The sequence below is a fragment of the Callithrix jacchus genome, chromosome 10 (assembly GCF_049354715.1).
Source record: "Callithrix jacchus isolate 240 chromosome 10, calJac240_pri, whole genome shotgun sequence".
Lineage (NCBI taxonomy): Eukaryota > Metazoa > Chordata > Mammalia > Primates > Cebidae > Callithrix > Callithrix jacchus.
The window spans coordinates 67,050,897-67,077,241 of NC_133511.1; the positions used below are offsets into that span (position 1 = coordinate 67,050,897).

At 40.4% G+C, this 26,345-nt stretch overlaps 1 protein-coding gene across 8 annotated transcripts in view; it reads right to left on the reverse strand.

Moving 5' to 3' along the window:
* PAAF1 (proteasomal ATPase associated factor 1) overlaps positions 1-26,345 on the reverse strand; it is a 48,454-nt gene that overhangs the window by 14,944 nt on the left and 7,165 nt on the right. For 5 of the 8 annotated variants that reach the window (XM_002754764.8, XM_009007456.5, XM_002754762.7 and 2 more), the window contains 4 exons: positions 23,884-23,973; positions 16,526-16,624; positions 15,377-15,527; positions 4,869-5,063 (listed from right to left, as the gene is read on the reverse strand). In XM_002754764.8, the coding sequence (XP_002754810.1) occupies positions 4,869-5,063; positions 15,377-15,527; positions 16,526-16,561 (382 nt within the window). In that variant the 5' untranslated portion in view covers positions 16,562-16,624; positions 23,884-23,973. Of the gene's footprint in view, positions 1-4,868; positions 5,064-15,376; positions 15,528-16,525; positions 16,625-23,883; positions 23,974-25,855; positions 25,980-26,345 lie in introns of all 8 variants that reach the window. The other 3 variants (XM_035265492.3, XM_078340256.1, XM_054241940.2) reach the window with 1 other exon arrangement.

The window sequence follows — 26,345 nt, forward strand, 5'->3', positions numbered from 1 at the left end:
ATGGTATCCAGCAGCCAAGGAAAAGCGTGACTTTTACCATATGTAAAAAATACCTCAGTAAATCCAAATTCATTTTTAAAATACATGTGTGTGTTACTTGTTTTTGAGACAGGGTCTGGTATGTCGTCCAGGGTGTAGTGCAGGAGCCATTCACAAGCATAATCATAGCACCCTACAGCCTTGAATCCCTGGGCACAAGCAATTCTCCTGCCTCAGTCTCCTGAGTAGCTGAGACTACAGGTGTGCACACCATGACTGGCAATAAATCCAACTTTTAAAATATTAAGTTGTTTGTACCGTGATAAGACACCCCACTTGAAGCAGGGATACAATGCTGGAAAAAAGTATCTGACCTCAAAGATCTTACAGTCTGGAGGAAATGAAAGTTATTCATTTACTCATCAAATATTTCTTTAGGGCTTACTATGTATCAGGCACTATTCTTTTTTTTTCTTTTTCTTTTTTTTTTTTTTACCATCATCTTCTATGTGATGACATCCCACACTATTCTAACTGCTAAGGAAATAGTGATGGACAAACTCATGAGGTCCTTACTCTCAAAAAGTCTAGTGAATAGGTAAATAAACAAGTAGGACACTTTCAGAAGGTGATGAGTTCTCAAAGAAAACAAAATAGGAAAATAAGATCAGAAGTGAGTAGATGGTGAGAAGCTAAGTGGGGAGGGTAACTTTAAATTTAAACTTCAACTTTAGCTATTTAAAATAACTTTTGTATAGAGATGGGGGTCTCACTATGTTGGCCAGTCTGGTCTCAAATTCCTTGGCTCAAGCAATCTGCCCACCTCAGCCTCTCAAAGTGCTGGGATTATAGGTGTGAGCCACCATGTCCAGCCCAAACTTCAACTTTAAAAAGCCTCTATGGAGGTCACTTTTCTCTTTTTCTTTTGGAGATGGAGTCTTGCTCTGTCACCCAGGCTGGAGTGCTATGGCATGACCTCCGCTCACCACATCCTCCACCTCCTGGGTTCACACGATTCTCCTGCCTCAGCCTCCAGAGTAGATGGGAATACAGGCGTGTGCCACCACATCTGGCTAATTTTTTTTATTTGTAGAGACAGGGTTTCACCATGTTGGCCAGGCTGGTCTTAAACTCCTCACCTACTGATCTGCCCGTCTTAGCCTCCCAAAGTGTTGGGATTACAGGCGTGAGCCACCATGCCCGGCGTCACTTTTCAACTGAATGGTGAGACCTGAATAATGAACAGAAACCAGTCATTTGAAAAGCTGTAGGAAGTATACTCCAGACTAAGGGAAAGAGAAGGCAAAGTCAGGCCAGGTGTGGTGGCTCATGTACCCAGAACTTTCGAGGCCAAGGTGGGTGGATCACTTGAGGTCAGGAGTTCAAGACTAGCCTGGGCAACATGGCAAAACCCCATCTCTACTAAAAATACAAAAATTAGCCAGGCACAGTGGCGTACACCTATAATCCCGCTATTTGGGAGGCTAAGGCAGAATGGTTTGAACCCAGGAGGTGGAGGTTACAGTGAGCCGAGAATGTGCCACTGCATTCCAGCCTAGGTGACAGAGGGAGACTCCATCTCAATTTAAAAAAAAAAAGAAGAAGGCAAAGTCCAGGAGACTGGGAGAGTCCACTGTACCAAAAGAAGAAACTGAAGGCCTGCAGCAAAAATGTAGTGGGCCTGGCAGAGGGTGGTATGACATGAGAATAGAGAGAAATGCCGGGGTCAGAAAGTATAAGAGCTTGGTAAGGGGTTGTAAGCCATGCTAAGGGGTTATGATTTCAACATATGTATAAAGGCAGGCCACTGGAGAGTTTTAAGCAGGAGTATGACATGACTTATGATTTTCTTAAATGACCACAATGACTGCTCTGAAAAGAATGGGTTATAGGAGAATAGTCTAAGCAGTAGTACTGGCAATAGATGATGATAGATTGGACCATGATGTTGGCAGAAGGAAGGGAGAGATGGGGAGGGAGAGAGAGAAATAGAAAAATTAGAAACACTTTGAAGTTAGAGGATGATAGACTTTGCTGATGTGGGACATGAAGAAAGGGGGTAAACAGTGAGTGAATCTCAAGCTTGGTGCTTGAGCAAATGGGTAGATAGTGGTGCCATTTTCTGATATGAGAAAAAATAGTCTGGGGTGGGGTGGGGTGAAATACTCCTTGTTAGACAAGGTAAGTTCAACTTATTTATCAGACGTCGAAATAGAGTCTGAAACCCAGGTGAGAGGTCTATGCTTTACATGAACTTTGGAAATCGTCATCAGTTTAAATAATGATAGCTATAGAACAGATGAGATCACAAAGGGAGAAACTGTAGTTAAAGCTGAGGGCCCAGGACTTAATAGTGGGGCCCTCTGTTATTTAAATGTAGAAGAGAGGAGTTTCATAAAAGAAGATCTTTAAGAAGTAGCAGTCAACGAAATAGGAAGAAAGCCAGTGTTGTGTGGTATCACAGAAGCCATGAAAGAAAAATGTTTTTGAGTATAGTGTTTACTACATGAAATACCACTGAATTCAGAAAGACAACCACAGAGAAATAAGATTGGATTAGGCAATAGGAATGGTGGCTGGGGCCTGTAGCTCACATCTGTAAGCCCAGCACTTTGGGAGGCTGAGGAGAGAGCATCACTTGAGGCCAGAAGTTCAAGACCAGCCTGACCAACATGGTGAAACCCCGTCTCAACTAAAAATACAAAAATTAGCCAAGCATGGCGGTGGGCACCCATAATTCCAGCTACTCAGGAGGCACGAGAATCACTTGAACTGGGAGGTAGAGGCTGCAGTGAGTTGAGAGATTACACCACTGCACTCCAGCCTGGGTGACAGAGCAAGACTCCATCTAAAAAAAAAAAAAAAAAAAAAGGAAGGTCACTGGTGGCTTTAACAACAGTTATTTTGGTCAAGTACTTGGACATAAACCATCCTAGAATGGGCTGAAGAGTAGCTGGGAAATTAAAAAGTACAGAAAACAAGAAATAATATTTTCATTTAAATTACTTTAGGGCCAGGAACAGTGGCTTATACTTGTAATCCTAGCACTTTGGGAGGCTAAGATGGGAGGATCGCTTGAGGCAAGGAGTTCAAGACCAGCCTGAGCAACATAGCATGACCCTGTCTCTACAAAAAAAAAAAAAAAAAAAAAAATTAGCTAGGTGTGGTGGTGCATGCCTGCAGTCCTAGCTATTTGAGAGGCTCAGAGGCAGGAGGATTGCTTGAACAGAGTACAGAGGATTTTTAGGGCTAAGAAACTACTATGTATGATACTACAATGGTGAATACATGTCACTGTACATTTGTCATACCCTATAGGATGTATAATACCAAGAGTGAGCCCTAATGTAAACTATGGACTTTGGGTGATAATGATGTGTCACATAGGTTCAACTGCAACAAAGGTACCACCCTGGTGGGGGATGTTGATAGTAAGGAAGGCTATGTGTGGATGATTAGGGCAAAACTTTCTGCTAAATTTTGCTGTGAATCTAAAATGGAGCTAAAAAATAAGGTCTATTTTTTAAAATGTGAAGGGCTCAGACAATGGTAGAAAAAAAAATTGTCCTATGGAACAGAAATGCAATTATTATCACGGAAAAATAAGAATTAAAGTTACCTTATTAGGACCTTTATAATTCTCTCACCACAGCTATTTAACCCATTTCCCACTACTACCCCTCTTAATTCAACTTTCTTTTTTTTACTTGAGACAGAGTTTCACTTTGCTCTTGTTGCCCAGGCTGGAATGCACGGCACGATCTCAGCTCATCGCAACCTCCGCCTCCCGGGTTCAAGTGATTCTCCTGTCTCAGCCTCCCAAGTAGCTGGGATTACAGGTGCATGTCACCACATCAGACTAATTTTAATATTTTTAGTAGAGACTGGGTTTCATCATATTGGTCAGGCTGGTCTCGAACTCCTTAACTCAGGTGATCCGCCTGCCTCAGCCTCCCAAAGTGGTGGGATTACAGGTGTGAGCCACCGCACCTAGCCTCTTAAATCAACTTTCTAGCTCAGCCAAGCATATCTTTTTATATAACACTCAGTTTCATGTCTAAGCTGTTACGTAAACTGCCCCTACACTTACCCCTTGCCCTAGCTCCCATTCTCTTATCCTTACCAATACTGTCTGTTCAACATGAACCTATCCTTTGAATGTTTAAGCCAATTTCTTTTGTGACATCTTTCCTATCTACACTAACTGGGAACACGCCATCCCTCTGAAGCCTATTATATTTGCATTAGGACTTGCTAATTTGCCAGACATAGTGGTACACATCTATAGTCCCAGCTATTAGGGAGGCTGTGGTGGGAGGGTCACTTGAGCCTAGGAGTTCAAGGCCAGCCTGGGCAAAACAGCAGGACTCTATCTCTAAAAGAATAAAATAAGTAAAAAGTATCACTAATTATTTCAACCAAAATGTTACTGTTCTCTAAATGTTTTACAGCAAGCTTGTCCAACCTGCAGCCCAGGATGGCTTTGAATGAGGCTCAATACAAATTCATAAACTTTCTTAAAACATTATGAGATTTATTTTTTATTTAGCTCAGCTATCTTCAATAAGTGTATTTTATGTGTGGCCCAAGACAATTCTTCCAATGTGGCCCAGGGAGGCCAAAAGATCAGACAACCCTGTTTTATAGGCATTTGTCTCATCTGCTAAATTAAATTGTACTTACTCAAACACAGTGCTATGACATATACTTCCTTTATAGATTCCAAAGCAATGGAAACACAGTAGGTACAGAATAAATATTAATTGTATGGTAAAAACAGAAATGCCAGGTACAGAGCAGAGAAGGATGAGGAAGAAAAGGTGAAACTAAGACAAAAACTGAAGGGGCCTAAGAAAATAAAACAAGCTTACATATCATTATCAACTTACTGGGCATCTGCTCAGGAGAGCCAAGGTTTATGGAGTTGTCAGCAGCACCCACCGCCAGTCCATTGATGGAAGAGCCACAGTCTGCAAGGACTCCCAAGCAGGCTGAGCGCCCACAATCCCAAAGTCGTGCTGTCCCATCTCGAGAACCAGATACCACATTCCTCCCCCGATCAACGATGGCTGTATCCAGGATACCTGGCAAGAGAAAAAAACTCCCTCAGATGGAGGATAGAGTAAAGAAACTACAAGGGCAGAGAAGATGGAGCTGCATAAATGACTCCATCCCTTCACAAACATGTTCTGAACAGGTATCACATGCTGGCCACGTTCAAGTGCTAGAAAAACAGGAATAAATAGAGTCCCAGCTTCCCAATGAATCAATGTCTAGCTGTGAAAGAGAAGCATGGAAAAACAAGTTCTAGATTTAATTTTTAGTGAAGTATGCTAGAGCAGTCATGTTCAAGTTATTTTGTCTTCAAAACCCTTTTTTAAAAATAAAGTAGATACCTTAACAAGAACTTTGGAGAAAAAAAAAAGTAGACACCTAAGATAATTCACTTTGAAAATCACTGCCTTGGCCAGGTGCAGTGGTACACACCTGTAATTCCAGCACTTTGGTAGACTAAGGCAGGAGAATCTCTTGAGCTCAGGAGTTCAAGACCAGCCTGGGCAACACAGCAAGACTCTGTCTGTACAAAAAATTTAATTCAGGCATGGTGGCTCATGCCTGTGGTCCCAGCTACTCAGGAGGCTGAGGTGGGAGGATTACTTGAGCCCTGAATTCAAGGCGGAAGTAAGCCATGACTGCTCCACGGCACTCCAGCCTGGGCGACGGGGCAAGATCCCGCTATATATACATATAATCACATATATCCTACTGCTGCTTTCACTAATAATTGATTAAAAGGCTAGCCTCCCCATTTGAAAAAATGATGTGACTTCTCGTTCTAGCCAAACAAGAGTAATCCCATTGCTCCTAGGTCCTTCCATTTATAACTGAAAAGTCATGGACACCGCAAGCATAGGAAGACTTGGAATGATAGAAAGAAGGTGGTGGAACAACACAGCAATGAGTTCCTGGATATCATTATTGCCTCCCACATAACCTGGACAGGACACTGCAGAAGCTTCCAACACGTAACTGCTAACAGGAACAGATTTAAAAAAACAAAACAAAATAAAACTCCCAGTAAAGTCTGTTGCCCCTGGCCTAAAGACTAAGAAGTTGCAGCTCACAAAATAGAAATCTTCTTGACAACATCCACCTTATGCCAGTAGACACCAACAGAAAACTGTGACGACTCCTCTGCCATGGTTTCAGTGGGGCTGAACAGGAGGTAATCATCTACCCTACTCCCGTGGAAGCAGGTAGCAGCACTCCCATTCCCCCTACCCAGTGGGGTTGACCAGGCTAAGCAGTGGGGTTGACTGTCATCAGAATCTAGCAGTGAGCTCAGTTTCCATCCCCACCTGGCAGTGACAGACTCAGAGAGGTAGGTGCCTGAGGTACCCACAACCCCTTTCCAGGTGTCAGTCAGCAGAGAACTGAGCTTATACTGCCACTAGGAGGCAATGAGGTGATGGAAGTCAGGTGGTGCAATTGTGTCCTACTTTTAGCAAGGTGACACAAGACCAAGGGGAAACTGAACACACCTCCCCTGTCTGCAATGTGAGGCGGTGAGTCAGTGCTCCACTTTTGCCAGGGTAGTGACGGGGGAGCCCACTAGGAGGCTGAACGTTCTTATCTACCCAGCCCTCATACCATACCTCAGCAGGGAACTGCCTGCCAAAAAAGATGACAGAATTAAGATCGAGTGGTATAATGTCCAAAATGTCCATGGGTTTTAAAGTTTTTGAAGCCCTTTATTATCTATAATCTGATACTTGCTATTGTGCCTAGCTTCAGGAATAAACAGCATAAAAAAATAGAGTTAATTATAGACATAAAGACTTACAATGGAAAAAAAGAGAAAAAATACACAAACAGAATATGTCTGGGGGGAAAAAAGACTTACAATACAACGGCACAGGTGTAAAAACACAAAGTTGTCTGGAGTAGAGAGGTAGTGCAACCCTACAGTGATCCAGGCGGGGCTAGTATTTGTTTTATTAAAACCCATTTAATGAAGCCTACCATAGGTGCCCAATAAATTAAGAGTACCTGACCAAAGTTCACATAGCTAATTAGCGGTCTTTTGCATACTCTCATTTCTCTTAAAATGAAATGACTTCAGATACGTAAATCCTGACAAAAACTCTACAGAAACTCAGCATAACATACAAGTGCCGATCCAATGTGACTAACCACATGTCTCTCAATTCTTACTGGAAACTTCACTTTGATTAGAAAAAGATGAGTTTATGAAAATGCCACAACTTTAAAAAGTAGTCAATTTAGGGCCTGTGTGGGAAAATATAATTAAAAGCAACGCAGGTGGCACCTAATCACTATAGTGTAACTTATCAAATAGATCCAATTTAAAATAAAAACTAAATCCACGCCAGGTACAGTGGCTCACAACTGTAATCCCAGCACTTTGGGAGGCCAAGGTGGGCAGATCACTTGAGGCCAGGAGTTCAAGACTAGCCTGGCCAACGCAGTGAAACCCTGGCTCTACTAAAACATAAAAATTAACTGGTGTGGTGGCAGGTGCCTGTAATCCCAGTTAGTTGGAGGCTGAGGCACAAGAATCACTTGAACCCAGGAGGCAGAGGTTGAAGTGAGCCAAGATTGAGCCACTGCACTGCAGCCTGGGTGACAGAAGAAGAAAATAAAACCTAAATTCAATTTATACAGCTGACAATAGTTGTTGGGTAGACGTAATTCTCACAGCTATATAGTTACTGGATAAAGGCCACTAGAAAAAATATTTTTCAGTCTTCCTCTCAGAAACAGATCTATCGAGCCCATATGGTTGCTGCCATCTTGTTTCTTATTTTGCAATTGGTCACTAAAGTATTTTGAGTTTGAAAAATCTACGTTTCTATTTTAACTCCATAATACATTCAGCAAAAATCTAATTAGAAAAGATCTTAGAGCTTTTAAGAATCCCATGGAATCACCATAAGGAAGGTCTTTCAGCTCTAATTATTAAGCAATTAAAGATCTCATTATGTCTCTACTGGGAAGTTCCAACAACTATTGCAAAATGCTACTGAGTTCCATGGAAGTGACCCATACTTATGGAAAAAAACAATTCTGAAAAGTATGCATGCAAGACAGGAATGCTACAGCAGTGGCTAGAAAGCTGACTACATTACCGTGTATAAATTTCAAGCAATACTCAGCAAAGAGCTGCAATCTAGATAGTTTTCTTTTTCTTTTCTTTCTTTTTTAGTTTTTGAGACGAAGTCTTGCTCTGTCACCCAGGCTGTAGTGCAGTGGCACGATCTCGGCTCACAGCATCCTCCGCTGCCCGGGTTCAAACGTTCCCCTGCCTCAGCCTCCTGAGTAGCTGGGAATACAGGTGCGTGCCACCACACCTGGCTAAGTTTTTTGTATTTTAGTAGAGACGAGGTTTCACCATGTTGGCCAGGATGGTCTCGATCTCCTGACCTCGTGATCCTCCCACCTTGGTCTCCCAAAGTGCTGGGATTACAGGCATGAGCCACCATGTCTGGCCACTAGTTTTCTTTTTCTATGAAAGCAGAGTGAAAAATTATCACCCTCTCTTTAGTAAAATGTCACTCATAATATAACAGCATCTAGTGTGGGTCTCTTAACACTTAGATGACAAGAATAAAGAAAAGAAGAGCCAGTCCAGGTGTGGTGGCTCATGCCTGTAATCCCAGCACTTTGGGAGGCCAAGGCAGGTGGATGGTCTGATGTCAGGAGCTCGAGACTAGCCTGGCAAATATGGTGAAACACCGTCTCTACTGAAAACACACAAAACATTAGCTAGGCATGGTGGTACACGCCTGTAATCCCAGCTACTTGGAAGGCTGAGTCAGGAGATTCACTTGAACCAGGGAGGCAGAGGTTGCAGTGAGCCGAAATCGTGCCATTGCACTGTAGACTGGGTGACAGAGCAAGACTCCATCTCAAAAAAAAAAAAAAAAAAAAAGAGGAGCCTAGAGGAGTGGGAACCTATGAAGAATGACTTTAGAAAGAAGATATGAAAGTAGCAATTTCGGCTGAGTGCAGTGGCTCATGCCTGTGATGCCAGCACTTTGGGAGGCCAAGCTGGGCAGATCATGAGGTCAGGAGTTCAAGACCAGCCAGGCCCCGTCTCTACTAAAAATTCAAAAATTAGCCAGGCATGGTGGTGTGCGCCTGTAGTCCCAGCTACTCAGGAGGCTGAGGCAGAAGAATCACTTGAACTTGGGAGGCAAAGATTATAGTAAGCCAAGATGTAGTGAGCCACTGTACTCCAGCCTAGGTGACAGAGCAAGATTCTGTCTCAAAAAAAAAAAAAGAAACTAGCAATTTCAAGGATGCCTTTCTAAGAGAAGTAGCCATAGCTAAGACTTATAAGAAACTACAAAAATTTTTACTGCTATTTTTGTTTTGTTTTGCTGAGATGGGGGTCTCACTATGTTGCCAAGGCTGGAGTGTCATTGCTATTCACAGGCACAATTATATCACACTGCAGCCCTGACTCCTGGCCTCAAGAGATCTGCCTACCTTAGTCTCCCAAATAGCTGGGATTACAGGCATGCTGGAAAAGGCTTTAGATATCAAACCAAATAGATACAACTCTTTGGTATACAAACCAGAAAAACAAAAGCATTCCCTTTAAGAAAAGATTCAGCAGAATCACAGACAAGCATCTCAGCCAAAGTCTGAAAATACGATTAACATTAGATGAGAGATAAAAAAAAAACAAAAACAAAAAAAGAATAAATAAATAAATAACATTAGATGAAACTATTCCTGAAATAAGTATTTGTAAAAAATAAAGCAAATTTCATATTCCCAGGTCTATATTCTTAACAAGTTTATTTAAATTATCTAGCTTCTCTATCATATTAGGCTATTTTAATGTTGCTAGGGAGCAATATACATACAAGTATATATGGGAAAATTAATGACTATGACTTGTATCTCCTAAAAAAATAAGCCTTGAAGCACCTCCTACTACTTGGAGGCAGCACAGCCTATTTCTAAGAAAGTATTTCAGACCTGGAAAATAATGGCCCATGTGCTGAAACTGCAACCTGTTTCTTAAAATTATTCTATAAATGTAAGCATTTCCACTACCATTGTGAGCAAAAAAACAAAACTAACTAGTTAACTGAAATGGGGTTTAATTTGGTCTCAATGTTTCACTGATTATGAAAGATGTAATGCTTATAATAAAAAATTAGGATTATAAATGTATATCCCCAAATGTAACAACCTTAATTATGGACTGGCAATTTAACTTCAAACTGATTAAAGTGCATTTTAGAGTTACTTATTGAAATCATATATTACAAACACAAAACTACTTTTAGTCTATCTTTCCACTTGAAAAATTCAGCATACACAAAGAAACCTTACTTCTGCTTGTTAATTAAGTAGAGAACACACTAATCCTTTAGTTATATATATTTAAATACACACATATACACACAGTATTGGGGGACCAATTTATATATATATATATATATATATATATATATATATATATATAACTATATATGCCGTTATATATATATAAATATATGTATATATATATATATACACACACATATATTTTTTGGATGGAATCTCCTAAATCTTCACTCCTCTGTTGCCCAGGCTGGAGTGAAGTGGCACCACCTCAGCTCAATGTAACCTCCACCTCCCGGGTTCAAGCAATTCACCCGCCTCACCCTTTCAAGTAGCTGGCATTACAGGCATATATAACCACACCTGGCTAATTTTTTTATTTTTCGTAGAGATGGGGTTTTGCCATGTGCGCCAGGCTGGTTTCAAACTCCTGAGCTCAGGCAATCTGTCCACCCTGGCCTCCCAAAATGCTGGGATTACAAGTGTGAGACACCCTGTCTGGCCAATTCTGTTTTTTTAATACAATTCATGGCTTTGGATAATAAAATGCTTCAAAGTCTCATAACTCAAGAGATTTTTTTTTTTTTTTTTTTTTTGAGACAGAGTTTCACTAGTTGGCCAGGCTGGAATGCAAGAGTGCAACCTCGGTTCATTACAACCTCTGCCTCCTGGGTTCAAGTGATTCTCTTGCCTCCGCCTCCCAAGTAGCTGGGATTACAGAAACCTGCCATCACACCCAGCTAATTTTTAAATTTTTAGTAGAGACTGGGTTTTGCCATGTTGGCCGGGTTGGTCTCAAACTCCTGACCTCAGGTGAACCACCCACCTCAGCCTCCCAAAGTGCTGGGATTACAGGCATTAGCCACTGCGCCTGGCCGGATATTTTTTTTTAAAGTCACACAAAGCAACTTGGAAATCACTTGATTGGAGACAGTGACATCAATCAATCTGTATGTTGCTAAGCTATCAGACCTATCTATATATATGCTGTTAAGCTATCAGAGATCAATCTTGATTTTTGCCATGTTGTGAAAGAATGGGCAACCCCAAACCTGGGGCTACTTTATACAACCACCTAGAAAGGAACATTCATGACCTGATAGAAGTTAGCCTGGATCTGACTTCATGTCATTTCTTCCAAAGTATATCATTCTGTTCAATCTAATAAAAACTCCCCTCCCAAGAAAAAAGTCAGGGCTGTTATACTCTGCAGAAGGTCCTACTCTATGCCAGGACTTTCTTACAAAGTCACAAGAATGGAACAACTACATGAATAAAAGCTTAAATCTAATTTGATTTAACATTCTGTTATTTAAGCTAAGAGTTACATACATATTCTTAGTAAAGAATTGGTTCTAAAAATTATAGGTGCCATATGATGTCTTTTTTCATTTATAAATGTAAATAAACCTTTATTTTAATATTATTTTTATAATTATATTATATACAGGAGAAAACTAATCTTAATCTCTGCATTTGAAAAATAAGTGCACCTCCTATAAGTATACAAAAACATGGGCTTTGCAGTTTTGCATAAAACATATTAATGCATGGTATATCATTATTAATATTTTAAATAAAGGGATTAATTTGAACACTTCCTTTTTCCTCTGACATTTTGTGCTAGGAACTCTGCACTGGTGCAGGTAGATACTCTTTAGAATAGTATAAAATCGATAACATCACTGGAATTTGTTTAACTAATATAGGGGTAATAAACTATTAGTTAAAAATGACATTCTGTGGATAAGTTGTGGATCAGCTCAAGAATATTTAAGCTTAATTCCTCAATAGTTTAAACTACAGAATATTTGTCAGAACTAATGCTTATTTACATACCACTGACTTTTCTTGTCAGTCCACAGGATTTAGTGATTCTGAAACACATGAAATGTCAAATTAAAATTTTATGTCAGAATAGGAAGAAAAACCACACCTAAGCCGGGCGCGGTGGCTCAAGCCTGTAATCCCAGCACTTTGGGAGGCCGAGGCAGGTGGATCACGAGGTCAAGAGATCGAGACCATCCTGGTCAACATGGTGAAACCCCATCTCTACTAAAAATACAAAAAATTAGCTGGGCATGGTGGCGCGTGCCTGTAATCCCAGCTACTCGGGAGGCTGAGGCAGGTGAATTGCCTGAACCCAGGAGGTGGAGGTTGTGGTGAGCCAAGATCGCACCATTGCACTCGAGCCTGGGTAACAAGAGCGAAACTCCATCTCAAAAAAAAAAAAAAAAAAAAAAAGAAAAACCACACCTAATTTACAGACATCTGTTTTTGTTTTAAACATCCTTTAAATTATTGAAAAAGAAGATAAAACCCAAATGGAATGTTTTGTGTCCTTTTTTTTGGGCTTTTTAAATATTTTCTTTATTTTATTATTATTATTTATTATGAAAAAAAAAAAGAACTGGGAGACTTAGGATTCTGCAGAGGGCACAATAATTGCAGTGATCCAAAGGTATTTGTAAACTGAGTGTGCACAGATGTTGAATATGCCTCTTGTTAAATTCAACATGCAGAGTCATGACTTGTTCCACTGAAATGTTTTCCTGTGCCCCATACATTCAGAGGAATGACCAGATCTGAAGTGAAGTCTGCACTGTTCCTCTAGACTCCTTTGGCTCCTGGACTCCCCAGATTTGTAGGCCATTCTGACTGTTTAAATCTCTCAGTTCTTCAGGAGGTGATGAATTCTTCAGTAACGTGAGGAAGGCTCTGAATATTGTTTCTATTCCCTCTCAATGTACCCTTTTTCTTATAGTCACAGAATTCAACTATTTATATACTTAGGTTAATGTATATGTTTGCTAAAACATCAGCATGTAATCTGACAAACTGTTATAAAGAAATATTAAAACTTGGCCAGGCGCAGTGGTTCATGCCTATAATCCCAGCACTTTGGGAGGCCGAGGCAGGTGGATCACAAGGTCAAGAGATCGAGACCATCCTGGTCAACATGGTGAAACCCCATCTCTACTAAAAAATACAAAAATTTGCTGGGCGTGGTGGCACGCACCTGTAGTCCCAGCAACTCGGGAGGCTGAGGCAGGAGAATTGCTTGAACCCAGGAAGCAGAGGTTACAGTGAGCTGAGATAGCGCCATTGCACTCCAGCCTGGGTAACAAGGGTGAAACGCCGTCTCCAAAAAAAAAAAAGAGAAATATTAAAACTTAAAACAGGCAGAGGCAGGCAGATCACGAAGTCAAGAGATCAAGTCCAATATGGTGAAACCCCATCTCTACTAAAAATACAAAAAATTAGCTGGGCATGGTGGCTTGCACCTGTAGTCCCAGCTGCTTAGGAGGCTAAGGCAGGAAAATCACTTGAACCCGGGAGGTGGAGGTTGCAGTGAACCGAGATTGCGTCATTGCACTCCAGCCCAGTAACAGAGTGAGACTTCGTCTCAAAAAAAAAAATCAACCAACCAAGCAAACAACCAAAAAAAAACCAAAAATCTTAGAATTTGGGCTGGGCGAAGTGGCTCATACCTGTAATCCCAGCACTATCAGAGGGTAAGGTAGGCAGATCACTTGAGGTCAATTTAAGACCAGCGTGGCCAACACAGCGAAATCCCATCTCTACTAAAAAACACAAAACGTAGCTGGGTGTGGTGGTGCATGCCTGTGATTACAGCAATTTGGGAGGCTGAGGCACAAGGATCGCTTGAGCCCGGGATGGGAAGGTTGCAGTGAGCTGAGCTGGTATCACTGCACTCCAGCCTCGGCCACAAGCAAGACTGTGTCTCAAAAAAAAAAAAAAAGGAAAAGCAAAAAAGGCAAGGTGCAGTGGCTCATACCTGTAATCCCAACACTTTGGGAGGCTGAGGTGGGTGGATCACCTGGGCCAGGAGTTTGAGACCAGCCTGACCAATATGGTGAAACCCCGTCTCTACTAAAAATATAAAACTTACCCCGGCGTGGTGGTGTGCGCCTATAGTCCCAGCTACTTGGGAGGCAGAGGTGACACAGTGCCAAGATTGCGCCACTGCACTCTAGCCTGGGTGACAGAGCAAGACTCTGTCTAAAGAAAAAGAAAAACTAGGCCGGGTGCAGTGGCTCACGTCTGTAATCCCAGCACTTTGGAAAGCCGAGGCAGGCGGATCACCTGAGGTCAGGAGTTTGAGACCAGCCTGGCCAACATGGTGAAACCCCATCTCTATTAAAAAAAAAAGAAAAAAAAAAGCTTAAAACTTGATCTCCACACACAAGTTACTCACAATGTACACAGAGTTAAAAATACCATAAGTAGAGGGCAATACCTAATTAATTCCTAAATGATTGGTACAGACTATGTGTATTATGGTTCCAGAAGAAGGATCAAGGAATCATTTGGGGATATTATCACATCTTTAAAAAATATTCAAATTTGTAAAATAAGAATAGCATACTTATCTACTTATCCCCTTTTTAATATTTCAATTAAGTATAAAACATATCTAAAATATATCTTTTCCCTGCAAAAGTTAGTTACAAAGGGAAGATGTTCTCACTCTATCTCTATAATCTGATATTAACAGGTTATATCGCTAATCCATTTTTAAAACATGAAATGTAATTTAAATCTATGAGAATCATAAAGCTCTATCTATAATGTCTGATGATGCAGCCGTTAGCCACCCAGCTTTTATGGTCCCCTCAGCCAAAAGACTAATATGAGAAAATGTAGGCACACTTCCTTCTCTCTCACTCTATTTCCCAGCACACAAGTATATGATTTCCTGGGGAGGCTTTTTTTTTTTCTTTATCAATTGTGTAAAACAACTGATAAAGCTCAGATTATAGGCATGCACCACTGCACCCAGCTAAAAAAGTCTTCAGATATCAAACCAATTGTGTAAGACAGTTCAAGATAGCAATTAAAAGACTGTGTGGCAAAGGAATTTCTAGTCCTTAGGGAAATGGCAGCTAATCAAAATGCCCATCTGGGAGGATTATTTGTATGTTTGTAAATAACTAGCTTCTGTTTCTACCTTTTCAGTGATTCATCTCTGGGGATCATTAGAGAAGCCTTTTGGAGAAACCACACTTCATACCTCCTTTGTGACCTTTGAAGGTCACCACGCAGCTAGCATCTTCAGCTGACCATATCTTCAGCTGGGCATCCATTCCCCCACTCAGGACCACAAGGCCTGATGGGAAAAACCTGCAACAATTCACATCAAACACATGTCCTTCCAATACTCTCTGAAAAAACAAAAGAAAATTCCATGCTAGTTCTCTTGTCCATCCCTGATGTTCTCTTACCTCCCATACTCTGGCCCCTGATATGAAATACCTACATGCTAAACCAACATGCTGGGTTTTAAAACTAAGGATATCCAAAGGATCTCTTAGCTTATTTGTCTACCAGGTAGTGTTCCCTTTCCTGGAATTCAGCTATAGAGGTTATAGAATTGAATTCCATGTAAAAACACCCCAGAACCTGGCTTAAAAAAATAAAAATAATTCCATGGCTCTCACAGCCATCTTTAGGTCCAATTATAAGAATAAAGAGCTGAGGTGGCTGGGGGATTTCTTACTCATCTGTTTAAAATCCTTTGTAAAGGTTGGAGGCTCAGCCACAGATTCAGTATAACAGCCAAACTATTGTGTCCTGGAAACTGATCACTGAAAGCAACAAGGGCACACCCGCTTAGACGTTCACTGGCCTGACTACTTAACTGCTCCAGCCCCACTCTGTTTTGCCAAATCCCTAAGCTTGAGAATGGTTCTCCAATTAACAGATGGGAGGCCAGGAGCGGTGGCTCACACCTGTAATCCCAGCACTTTGGGAGGCCAAGGCGGGCAGATCACTTGAGGTAAGGCATTCGAGAGCAGCCTGGCCAACATTCAAAAGCCCATCTCTACTAAAAACACAAAGATTAGACGTGTATGGTGGCACATGCCTGTAATCCCAGCTACTTAGGAAGCTGAAGCACAAGAATCACTTGAACCCAGAAGGCAGAGGTTACAGTGAGCTGATATTGCACCACTGCACTCCAGCCTGAGTGACAGAGCAAGACTCTGTCTCAAAACAAAAACAAAAACAAAAAAACATACGAATGGGAGAAAAGAGATCAACTGACATGCAGAGTGGCCCCACATTTTTAGAATGGGACATTCTGCCTTCCATGTCCCAGTCCAAGGCTTCTCAGACCAACCCTTTGTGTAAAAGACCCTAAAAGCATATCCAAATCATTTACTCTGAGTTCTCCATTGGAAGCCTGCCAGATTTTCATGGTTCCATCAGTACTAGAAGACACACCAAGACCTCCTCCACTGGAAATGTCCAGGCATGTTATCTGTTCAAAGACAAAACAATGTGTTAGAAGTAATGAAATACTCTTACTCCCTTGAAATATGTTATAAACCTCCCTTGTTTCACTCTTCCAAGACTTCTTCAAGCCTGTGTTTTCCAACAAAAGGACTTGTGTTTGATGTAAAGGTTGAGTTATTATCACCAACCTCCCAATAAGGCTGAAGTAAACACCTTTTACTTGTTCAAACAAAAAGATATTCCTCTAATCATCTGTAGTCTCCTGCTAAAGTTTTCCCTATTCCCATTTCATCTCCATAATTTCGTGTGTTGCTACTTTATTTATTTATTTTTGTGACAGTTTTACTACCATCACCCAGGCTGGAGTGCAATGGCCTGATCTCAGCTCACTGCAATCTCTACCTCCCAGGCTCAAGCAATTCTCCTGCCTCAGCCTCCTGAGTAGCTGGGACTACAGGTGCACACCACTGCAGCTGGCTAATTTTTATGTTTTTTTGTAGAGACAGGGTTTCACCATGTTGCCCGAGTTAGTCTCAAACTCCTGAACTCAAGTGATCCTCCTATCTCAGTCTCCCAGAGTGCTGGGATTATGGGCATAAACTACCGCGCCCAGCCCTGCTATTTTATTTTAAAATTAAGACCAGGTGCAGTGGCTCACACCTATGTAATCCCAATATTCTGGGATGCCAAGGCGGGAGGATCACTTGAGCCTAGGAGTTCAAGATCAGCCTGAGCAACATAATGAGACTCTATCTCTACAAAAACAATTTAAAGTAAATATAAAAAGTAAAAAGAAGGGCCAGGCATGGTGGCTTACGCCTATAATCCCAGCACTTTGGGAGGCTGAGGAGAGTGGATCACAAGGTCAAGAGATCTAGACCATCCTGGTCAACATGGTGAAACCTCGTCTCTACTAAAAATACAAAAAAAAATAAAAAAAAATTAGCTGGGCATGGTGGCGCACACCTGTAGTCCCAACTACTTGGGAGATTGAGGCAGAAGAACTGCTTGAACCCAGGAGGCAGAGGTTGCGGTGAGCTGAGATCATGCCATTGCACTCCAGCCTGGGTAACAAGAGCGAAACTCCGTCTCAAAAAAAAAGTAAAAAGAAAATTAAGATAGCTCTCCTAATTCTTAGAAAGCCACTTACACAAAAAATAATGTTCTAAGATGCACCTGGAGGATTCAAGGAAGAGCAAAGATATTTCCACATGTATCTATATATAGGTACATCTATAGAAAATAAAGATATAGATCTTCCAGAGTAAAGAATAGAGAAATTTCACTTTTTGTTTTCCAAATTCACTTTAATTAATTCATTCTTTCCTTTCTTTTTCTTTCTTTTCCTTTTCTTTCCTTCTTTTAAGACAGGGTCTCACTCTGTTACTCAGGCTGAAGTGCAGTGGTGTGATTACAACTCAATGCATCTTCAATCTCTCAGGAACAAGTGATCCTCCTGCCTCAGCCTCCCAAGTAGCTGAGATTACAAACATGGGCTGCCATGTACAGCTAATTTTTTAACTTTTTTTCTTTTTGGAGAGATGGGGTTCCCCTATGTTGCTCATGCTGGTCTTGAACTCCTGGGATCAAGCAATCCTCCTGCCTCAGCCTCCCAAAGTGCTAAGATCACAGGCATGCACCACCACACCCAGCCTCACTTTTATAATTTCAGTACCAGCAATCACTTCACACACAGGCCATGATCAGAATAACAAATATTTTATACAAATGCATACAAGTACCCTTTTATTAAAAAACAACCAGCTGCAAATGCTCCGGAAATGTGGGACCAAGATATTTAATTCCAGACACATTCCCAGCAACAATAATTCCCACATAAGTTATTAAGAAAAAAGTAGGAACTTTGGCTTTAATTATCCAACTTTCCATTTCACTTTGTTCTATGCCAATTAAGCCATAATGAGTAAGTTTGGCAAGAACCATAGGGATATATCCAACAACTCTAACATTGTCTTAAGACTTTTCTTCATTTTGCTTCCTCAGAACAAAAGGACTGCTAATTAGTAGTGGATCCCTTACTTATAAGCAACATACTTCAAATTCTTTCCTGATACAGGTGGCATGTATCCAACTGCTTGCTGATAGGCAGTGGATACAATGGACACCTCAAACTGAACATGTCCAAACAGAACTTTTATTTCCCCTGCACCATCCCAATACAACTGCTCCTCCTCCAATTAGTAAATGGAACACAATTTACCTACTTCTCAGGCCAAAATTGTTTGAATCATCCTAACTCCTCATTTTCTCTCATACCTAACATCCAAGTCATCAGCAAATTGTGTCTGGTCCCACACCTCTAGAATGTAAGCTCTACAAGGGCAGTGTCATTCGTTTTATTTAGTGCCCAGAAGAGTAGCTGAAATATAGTAGGTGATTAATAAATGGATGAATCATCTTTCAGTAAGCTCAAATAAAAAGAGAATAAGAAATAGAAAAGGAGCATAGTTAATTTTTGTTTGTTTATTTGTTTTTCAGATATGGTCTTGCTCTGTCACCCAGGCTGGAGTGCAACGGCACAATCAGCTCACTGAAGCCTTGACCTCCTAAGCAATTCTTCCATCTCAGCCTCCCAAGTAGCTGGGACTACAGGCACACATGCAGCTAATTTTGTTTGTTTGTTTATTTATTTTTTGAGTCAGAGTCTTGCTCGGTCACCCAGGCTGAAGTGCAGTAGCATGATAATGGCTTGATGCAACCTCTGCCTCCTGGGTTCAAGGGATTCTTGTGCCTTAGTCTCCGAAGTAGCTGGGATTACGGGTGTGCGCCACCACACCCAGCTAATTTTTGTATTTTTAGTAGAGATTAGTTTGCGCCAAGATGCCCAGGCTGGTCTTGAACTCCTGGCCTCAACTGATCTGCCTACCTCAGCCACCCAAAGTGCTGGGATTATAGGCGTGGGCCACCACACCCAGCCTATTTTGTTTATTTATTTTTTTTTTTTTTAGAGATGAGGTCTCACTATGTTGCCTGGGCTGCTCTCGAACTCCTGAACTCAGGTGATCCTTCCGCTTTGGCCTCCCAAAGTTCTGGGTATACCCAGAGTGCTAAGCCACTATGCCTAGCCTGTTAATGATTTTTAAAATGACTTATTTCTCAAAAGGTGAGTGGCTTTCCCAACTCTCCCAGAGGTGAATCGCCTCCTCCCTCAGTGAAAGCAGAAAATAATAAAAAATGATGTATAAAGGCCAGGCATAGTGGCTTATATCTATAATCCCAGCACTTTGGGAAGCCAAGGAGAGGGGACCGCTTAAAGCCAGAAGTTTAAGACCAGCCTGGGCAACAGAGCGGGATTCTACCTCTACAAAAAATAAGAATAAAAGTTTTTAGGCCAGGTGCAGTGGCTCACACCTATAATCCCAGCACTTCCAGAGGCTGATACGGGTGGATCACTTGAGGTCAGGAGTTCAAGACCAGCCTGGCCAACATAGTGAAACCCTGTCTCTACTAAAAATACAAAAATTATCCAGGTGTGGTGGTGGGAGCCTGTAATCCCAGCTACTCAGGAGGCTGAGGCAGGAGAATCGCTTGAACCCAGGAGGCAGAGGCAGAGGGTGCAAGGAACTGAGAATGTGCCACTGCACTCCAGGATGGGGGACAGAGGGAGACTCCGTCTAAAAAAAAATTAGCCAGGTATGGTACATGAACCTCACAGTTCTAGCTACTCAGGAGGCTGAGGTGGGAGGATCATTTGAGCCTAAAAGTTCAAGGCTAGAGTGAGCTATGATTGTACCACTGTACTATCTGGAATTGCCAAGGACCTAAATAGCCAAAACAATTTTGAGAAAGAGAAACAAATTTGAAGGACTTACACTTCATATTTTATGATTTATTATAAAATTACAGAGATCAAAACAATGTGGTTTTGGTATACAGAGAGAGACAGACAAAGGAAGAGAATAGAGAGCACATAAATAGAATCACACATATATGGATAATTGATTTTTGATAAAGGTACAAAGGCAATGTAGTAGAGAAAGGATAGTCTTTTCAACAAATTGATTATTGATAAAGGGAGACAGACTGAGATCCTATCTCATTTTTTTAAAATGATACATAAAGATCTACATTTTATCTTAACTAAAATAGATAAGCATACATTAAAATTCACTAACTTTTCATTAGTCCACTGATTACTACAAGGACCTTGGCTTTCTTGTAATAAAATATAACCAAAGCTGGGCGCAGTGGGTCACGCCTGTAATCCCAGCACTTTGGGAGGCCGAGGCGGGTAGATCATGAGGTCAAGAGATCGAGACCATCCTGGCAAACATGGTGAAACCCCATCTCTACTAAAAATACAAAAAATTAGCTGGGCATGGCGGCACGTGCCTGTAATCCCAGCCACTCAGGAGGCTGAGGCAGGTGAATTGCCTGAACTCAGGAAGTGGAGGTTGCGATGAGCCGAGATCGTGCCATTGCACTCCAGCCTGGGTAACAAGAGCGAAACTCCGTCTCAAAAAAAAAAAAAAAAAAAAAAAATACATATATATATATATAAATATATATATATATATATATATAAAACCAAAAGGCACAATTTACAATTTTCAGTTTCTTTAAAGCAAGGCAAATCTTTACTCACACTTACAAAGCAATCTAAGAGCAAAAATTCAACTAGGGTTGCTTTTTGTTTTAATTTTTTCCTGAACATTTTGCATTTATCTTGCCCATGCATGCTATCAAAGCAGTTTTGAAAAAATCATCTTCATCACATCTTTACAAAGCAATAAACTTAGTTTTTGTTTTTGGGGTTTTTCTTGAGCCAGAGTCTCTTACCCAAGCTGGAGTGGACTGGCACAATCATAGCTCACCAAAGCCTTGAACTCCTGAGCTCGAACAATTCCTCTTACCTCAGCCACCAGACCAGCTGGGACTACAGGTGTGCATCACCATACCTGGCTAATTTTTAATTTTTAATTTTTTTATAGAGATGAGGTCTCACTATGTTGTCCAGGCTGGTTTTGAACTCTTGAGCTCAAGTGATCCTCCTGCTTGGGTCTCCCTAAGTGCTAGGATTGTAAGCATGAGCAATGACGCCCATGTTTATTTATTTTTTTACTTTTTTTGTTGACGGCATTTCACTCGTTGCCCAGGCTGGAGTGTAATGACACAATCTGGCTCACTGCCACCTCTACTTCCTGGGTTCAAGTGATTCTCCTGCCTTACCCTCCGAGTAGCTGTGATTACAGGCACACGCCACCACATCTTGCTAATTTTTGTATTTTTAGTAGAGACAGGGTTTCATCATGTTGTCCAGGTTCGTCTCGAACTCCTGATCTCAGGTGATCTACCCACCCGGGCTCCCAAAGTGCTGGGATTACAGGTGTAAGCCACCGTGCCCTAGTTTTCAAATAAATAATTGCTCTCTGATTTTCACATTCATATTTTATTGATTTAACATAATATTTAATTAATTTATATAATTCCAAAAATAACATAACTGGCATTAAAACTGACTCTTGAAAAACATTCAACCTAACAGTACGTTTTACATAGGAAATGCAGAGCAACAATTGACTCTATATATCAGTTAAGTGGAGATGCATTAGAACACACCCAAAGTCTTAGAATTCCCACACCCTATGACACTGAATTCCACTTTTACAAATATATTCTAATTTCTTCCTATCTTTGGGAGCAAAACTTTAGCTATAAGTATATTCATAAAAATATAAAATCACAAAACTGGAAACACCTGAATGTCCAGTAATATAAAACTGGAAAATTAAATTATAGTAAACTCATCAACAGAATATCATACAGCTCTATGAAGAATACATCAAAGACAGTATAGAATAATGGACATACAATTAAGTCATAAAAAGCAAGCTATAAAATAGCATGTAGGGTAAAAACCCATTTTTGGTAAAATATTTAAGGAAAAGACAGAGTATTAAGTAAAATGATGATATGTAGAGTTGCCATCGTGCTGGCTCATAGCCAGCAATCAATAAATGTGAGCTTTACTACTATGATTACTATTTAAAAGGGATATACAGCAAAAGTTCCTAATAGTTATCTTTAGGATATAGAAATATGAGTGATTCTCACTTTTTTTCACATGTCCTAAATTTTCATCACTAAGTATATATTTGTTTTGTAATAAGGGTAGAAAATAGCTGTTTCTTTTTTTTTTTTTTTTTTTTGGTGAGACAGTGTCTCATTATGTTGCCCCAGCTGGAGGACAGTGGCATAACCATGGCTCACTGCAGCCTCAACCTCCTGGACTCAAGCAATCCTCCTACCTCAGCCTCCAGAGTAGCTGGGACTACAGGCATGAGCCACCATGTCTGGCTAATTATTGTATTTTTTTGTAGAGACAGGGATTCACCATGTTGCTCAGGCTGGCCTTTAACTTCTGAGCTCAAGCGATCCACCCACCTTGGTCTTGCAAGGTGCTGGGATTACAGGTGTGAGCCACTGTGCCGGGCCAAAAATAGCTCTTGTAAAAACGTACCACACAGTAAGAAGTGAATGGCTTCAATATAATCAGTTTATCCACCAATTTCTCGCTTCCAAGAAGCCCATGGTAGTAGAAAAGGCTGTGTTACAAAGACCTTTGAAAATTACTCCTCAATGTGGTATATTTGAAATTTTGAGAAAATGTTCCTGTCCTTTCGGAAAAGGAATATAACATGAGCAGCAGCAATATTATATAAGCATCAACTATTACAAATTTATTTTTATTTATTTATGTTTTGGAGACAGAGTCCAGGCTGCAGTACGGTGGCACAATCACAGCTCATTGCAGCCTCCAACTCCTGGGCTCAAACAGTTCTCCCACCTCAGCCTCCTGAGTAGCTAGGACTACAAGTGTGTGCCACCAGGCCAAGCTAATTTTTATTTTTTTGTGGAGACAGAGTCTCGCTCTGTTGCCCGGGCTGGTCTCAAGTTCTTTGCCTCAAGTGATCCTCCTGCCTCTGCCTTCCAAAGCACTGGGATTGCAAGTGTGAGTTACTGCACCTAGCCAAGCATCAATTATTATATAATTATATGAAAGCTGGTAACTCTCCTAAAACATATATAAGGAAATTTCATATACTCTCTAAGATTACCAGTGAGTAGATTTAAACACATATTCTATGTGGACTTGAGTACCAGTTTTGCCAAACATGTATTTCATCAGCTGTATCATCTTACAACGCAAAGTAAATGAAAGACATATTAATTATGAATATGTTTATAGCACTAAACAAGCAAATAAAATGAAAAAATAACAGGCTATTACATTTTTTCTTCATTTTTTTTCAATATACTTACACTCTTTGTATGAATTCTGGAAAAAGTAGTATATGGTGCCAAAAACTTAGAAGATGTACTTTCCTTTGGACATGAAATATGAATGCTTTTCTAAACAAAGAGGAAAAAAATGAGATTTGTCAGTAAAACTTCTCCAATGTATTATAATTAAAGCCTCTTAAAGAAAACATTAGGACTACAGGATATTCTCATCTTCTCAGTGTATCCTCTCTCATCCTCCTTTCCCACCCCACAAAACTATCCCTCCCACATAGATCAACAGTCCTTTTAAACTGCTGAGGGCTACAGTGTAATTTGGTATTGCTAATATGCCATTATCTTTTTGTCTTTAAAATAAATTGCTCCACAGAAGACAGTCCACCAATAAATATGATACAACAAACAAGCATTAGAGCATTATTTTTAGAAGAAAATCTAGTACCAATACTCGCAGTTAGCAGTGGGGCAAGGAACAGGATCAGCAGAAGAGGACATAAAGAGATGTAGGAAAACTAAGCACCAGCTCCCAAGCCTAGGTCTTAAAAGACAAGTCTAAAAGTGAACTTACTGCCTATAAGAACTTTTAGAAAGTATCATTGGCCATTGGTGATAAACAAACAAACAAAAGAATGTCGGACTACTGACAGTTACCATGTCAGAGGAAATTGGTAAAGTAAATTATGGTATACCCACAAAATGTATATGCCTGGGTCAGGCTTGCAGTGCCTATTCCCACCTAAGACTTAAACCGACCGTAGATGTTCATAGACTGGTTATTGTAACAAAACTATATTTAGATGCCTCATGGGTTCTACCTAGTCATTATCACCTGTCTTTCAGTTACTGTAGGAAGATAACACTGGTGGCATATTAGGAAAGTATACCTAGAACTAGATGTTAGATTCAGGAGACATGACTTACTAAGGGCTATATGTAACCATTTTAGGTAAGAATGTTGGCATTTCAAGGTAGCATATGTAGAGGTAAAAAAGGCTTGCTAAACCCTTCCTCAAGGATCCTTGCAATATGACAGTCCCTTACTCTAACCAGCATAACACCAACACTATTACCTAAGTATAATCTCCTATAAGGAGCTGAGGAGCTGCACTCACCAAAGGACCCCTATCCTTTTATCTCTTCTGCAGTAGTACTTCAAAGTCTCTGGTAATTCTTCGGGACAATAAAAATGTCTTCAGTAATAAAAATTTTCTGAACCTCTTTATAACAAACGAACACTGGTCCTCACAGTTCATTAGAAAGAATGGTTTCAAAGTCAAAACATTCTCATCACTGAAAATATGCTCATTACAGATCATCTACTCCTTTAAAATGAAAATTAGACTATCTACACAAACAGTACTTTCTTAGCCAGCATATCCATGCCTGGCTGCCTGCAGGCCTTTCATTAAATGAGTTTTTGCTTCTAACTTTGTGACAAAGCCCATATAGCTGCAAGAGTGCTAGACTGGATTTGGAACTGCCTCTTGTATCAGAAACTAAAGTGTCAGCTAAATTCTCTTGGCTGAATATTCATACTAGCACAGATGCAAGGAGCTTCAAAAGCTTAGTGTTTCGGCCTCTGTAAGAATTGGGTTTGCTCTCAGAAGACTTCATTTCCTTGGAGCTATGTGACAGATTTCAATAACCAGTACTTTTCTCCTACTTTGCAATCTTGAAAATCAACCTTTAATCCATAAAAATATTACAAAGGAATATAAATGTTAAAATATCTTCCAACATTAGCAGTGGGCAATCATGCTGTTAATGAAAATATTTTAAAGAAAAACAGCAAGAGAGATCAAAACAGACAAAATCTAAGGGGAAAAAGTGTGAGTATGCTGCACCAAGATAAAATTCTAAGTCAAACTTCTTTTATCCTCCACGTTAGAAGCATGACAGATCTACTGTTTAAGAGAACAATGTAGCAATATCAAATAGCAAAGTGACTCACGACAGTTAGGAAACAAATGAATGTGCAACTATAAGCACTTACTGTCTGAACCCATTCAGCAGGTTCACAGCAAAAATTAGCAATCATGTTTGAAGTGATAAGGACTGTATCCAGGTCTGAGTATGAAGGGACAAAAGAAGTCAGCACCCAAGCTGTGTCAAAATACCTGGGAAAAACATAGACTTGCATGGTAGTGCTAAACTTGGAATCAACAGAACTGGGTTTCAATTCCAGCACACAGTCTGATTTTGATTATTAGAGATTCATTAACCTCTCTACGTCTGTTTGCTTATCTGCAAAATGGAAATTTAAAGTGCCAATCCCATAGGATTGTTATGGTAAACAACCAAAACCAACTTTTGTAGTATTTTACAGATTCATCCACATGCTGTCTCACTCCCTATTAACCATTCTATGAGGTAGAATAGGCTCTCAGCTTTATTGATGAGGAACTGAGACTCAGAGGACTAAGTTATTTGTCCAAAATCACAAAGCTAGTAAGCAATAGAGTTAACTAAGACTTAGATCTTCT